The sequence below is a fragment of the Formica exsecta genome, unplaced genomic scaffold (assembly GCF_003651465.1).
Source record: "Formica exsecta isolate Colony F162 unplaced genomic scaffold, ASM365146v1 scaffold893, whole genome shotgun sequence".
Taxonomy (NCBI): Eukaryota; Metazoa; Arthropoda; class Insecta; order Hymenoptera; family Formicidae; genus Formica; species Formica exsecta.
Window position 1 is genome coordinate 347,603 of NW_021853662.1, and position 3,369 is coordinate 350,971.

Below are 3,369 nucleotides of genomic sequence, written 5' to 3' on the forward strand. Positions count from 1 at the left end.
AGAGCGTCAGCAGGGAGACTGTGGGATATAAAAGCAACGATACAGGCAAATCGCCATCTATGGAGGGTTCTCTTGGTATGCATGAAAAAACCGCCGAGGAAACCGGCGAAAGGTCGAAAAGTATAAAAATGAACGGGCGTTTCAACAAGAGCCAAGGGTGCCTGGATGAAGTCGGTCGTGAACATCGTGAGGGATCGAAAGAGCGCTCGAGACATAGAAGAGGCGAGAAAAATATGTCTCGACGATCGACGAGTGATCTGACGGATATGGGCGAGGCTGATACTGAGATCACCATGCTGTCCAGCCCTAGAAGGAGAGGCTCCATGAAGGGCGGCCTTGGTGAGTTCTTTCTCTTTCCCCCAAAACTTTTTCATCTCCGTTTATAACGAGGGATATTCTCCGTTCCAATGTATATCCTTCTCTGTTTTCTATTTCTGTAATTTTCTGGCGCGATTTTGGGTAATAAACAACAGCCGATGTTCTCGAGAGGCACAAAGCGTTCACTTTTCTGACGAGGGTTACTTGATTAGAGATATTATATAACGTAGTCTAGTAGCTGTATTAAATATATGAAAAATATTTGGAAGTGTGTTATTTTGTGATAAGTTTGACTTAATTTTATATTAACTTTATTATAATTAAGATTCTTTTCTCAATATTAAATATATTTTTAATATTTACATTTGCATTATTTTATATATATTAAATTTTGTATCTCAATATTTATAATATCGCGATCATCACAATCTCAGTGGATTTTTTTGCGTGGAACATTGCGATTAAAGTTCTTCTAAAGTTATAGCGAGCGTGACGCAGGTCGATTTGGGTGGAAACGAGAATTACGACGACGACACGTGAATAATCTCGGCACGTGCACACTGGTCATCAATAATTGACCTCTGTAGAAGTGAAATTTGGGATTTCACCACGGTGAAATTTGCAGCCTACGAATCATTTGCTCTTTTAATTCGACTGAGTACTCTCTTATCGATGAAAATGCATAACGCACGTTAATAACGCTCGTAATGCAAACTTTGTAATTTACGTGCTAAACGTATCCGTAATTTATACGTGTGCATATATATACACACATATGTATATATACATACAAGAAGCTCTTATAATTGCTTTTTGAATCTATGTGATGTGTGATGAGATCATCGTGCAAAGGCGATAAATAAAATTGATCCACCTTTTTTATTTAGTATCATTTATTTTGATACTCTCTTCTTCTTGATTCTTTTCTTACTTCTAATTTTTTTCTTTTTTTTTGTTTGTTAACTTTTTCCTAAAGTTTCTTTCACTACGTTCTTTTTTTATTTCTTACTCTTTTGGATTTTATTTCTTACTCTCTTGGACCTTTTTGCCACTACATAAAGCTGAAAGAGCTGTATTCTCTTGAGATTTAATCCTCCAATTTTCTTTGATTATTGGCCATTCGACTTTCATTGGTTTGGTTAGTGGAAGAACCATCGCACGAAACGCGTGCGAAATCGTAAATTTGAAAACGTGTATAAATTTGCGAGAAATCTCCCGTGTGATATAGCACGCGCGCGTCATAGATATTATTAAAATATTATTTAATTTGAGGAAAATTAATCTCGGTTAAATTGAATTGAGATGACATTTTGAAATATTCTGCGGGAGTTTATTTATAATCCTTGAATAATAAGAACATATTTTTCAATGCCTTGGTGGTAACAGTAGTAAAAATATTATCATTGTTAATATAAGTAGATTACTGTTTAGTAATATTAATCTTGAAATATTCGCTCCTGATATATTCGTCGACTCATAAAGAGACACCACTCTTATATTTCTCGTTATTGAGAATTTATTCTCGCGAGCGTTCTCGGATCATGAAAGTTTAATAGGTATAACACAACATAGTGTCAATGATGAGCGTTTCCTCAAACGTCTCGCTCTCGAGCAATAATATATCGATACTAGCATGATGTAACATACACACACACAGAAATAGTATGGCAGTTTTATTCTTTGACGATTCCTTTTGAACGCACGCTGCGAATGCGCTAGATTGAATTTTAATAAAACTATCGTGCGCGATTGTGTTACAGCCTATCTGGCATCCAGACGTGGCTCCCGCGATAGTCAATGCTCCAACATATCCAACGTTACCAACGAAGATGTTGGCCCCTTAAATTTTAGCGCTCATCCGCGCGGCCGACAACGCAGGACTTCGAATTTTCTTGAACTGCCCGGTGAGTGCATTTATAATTATCAAATCTTTATATATATATCTCTATATATGTATACATAGTTCAAGATTAAAGTAAAATATTTTTTGAGTCTCAAAAATTGAGGAATTGAAGTAATGATCGTGATAAATTAACAATGATTTATTCCATTAGCACAAAAGAAAGATTTAGCGTTATATTTATGATATAAAATTAAGTAATTAAGTATAATATAACAAAAGAATTTAATATCGATTACATTGAGATGATCTATGATTATAATACAAAAAGAATATAACTTTATATTTATATAATATAATGTAAGATATATAGTATTAAAATTGGAAAGAAATTGTGAGAGAGTTTATAACAATTAGATTTTTTTGCACGTGGTAAAATGTTACATAAGACGATGTAAAAGGCAAAGTTTTACATACTTTGCTATTATTTTAGTTAATTATGGTTATCTTTTGTACGTTCTTCCTCGATACGCTTAATACTATCATGTTTTTCCTTGAACAAAATTTAATATGGTCTTATGTATAACTTATAGAGAAAAAAAGATTATTAAAATTAGTATTTTTTTTTAGAAATTTTAATTTTTTACGCCTATTCTTTTGTACGTTGTTTAGAAAGATAACTCTTTTTTTCCATAACTATTTTGTTATATTTTTCTTTACATTTATCTGTGCTCCGTAGAAGATGTTTATACGCAATTTATCTAAATATATCTAACAATTACCAGATTATAATGAAATTTTCTGCAGTTTATGATATTCGTGTTAGTTTTTAAAAGTTGTTTTATATTGCATACTTTTTTCATATGAATTCTCATCGGAACTTCTCTTATCGGAACCTTATCAAAAGTTTGACGTCATATTGCGTTTGACCTGGTTAAAACTTCGAATGCATAGTTTGTTCATCGAAAGTAAGATCGGCGACAATAAGATAAACGTGTCCTGTCAGTTGTTAGTCAATTGATTTCGAACAAAATTTGTCTCGTGACATTAAAAAAACTTGTGCGCATTAATAGTAAACCATACAAAAATTTACAGCGCTTTGAGTACGCTCCGAGTATAAAAATCGTATTTAATATTTAAATTAATTATTTTAAAAGTATTATGGACGAACTTGAAAAAGATCGATTACATTTAAAATTTTTATATTTTAT

At 32.6% G+C, this 3,369-nt stretch overlaps 1 protein-coding gene across 3 annotated transcripts in view; it reads left to right on the forward strand.

Annotated features, from left to right (window-relative positions):
• The window catches only part of LOC115244938, a 39,218-nt gene that overhangs the window by 2,372 nt on the left and 33,477 nt on the right, over positions 1 to 3,369 (forward strand). For all 3 annotated transcript variants that reach the window (XM_029822961.1, XM_029822962.1, XM_029822963.1), the window contains 2 exons: positions 1 to 339; positions 2,079 to 2,222. In XM_029822961.1, coding sequence (XP_029678821.1) covers positions 1 to 339; positions 2,079 to 2,222 — 483 coding nt within the window. The remainder of the gene's footprint in view (positions 340 to 2,078; positions 2,223 to 3,369) is intronic.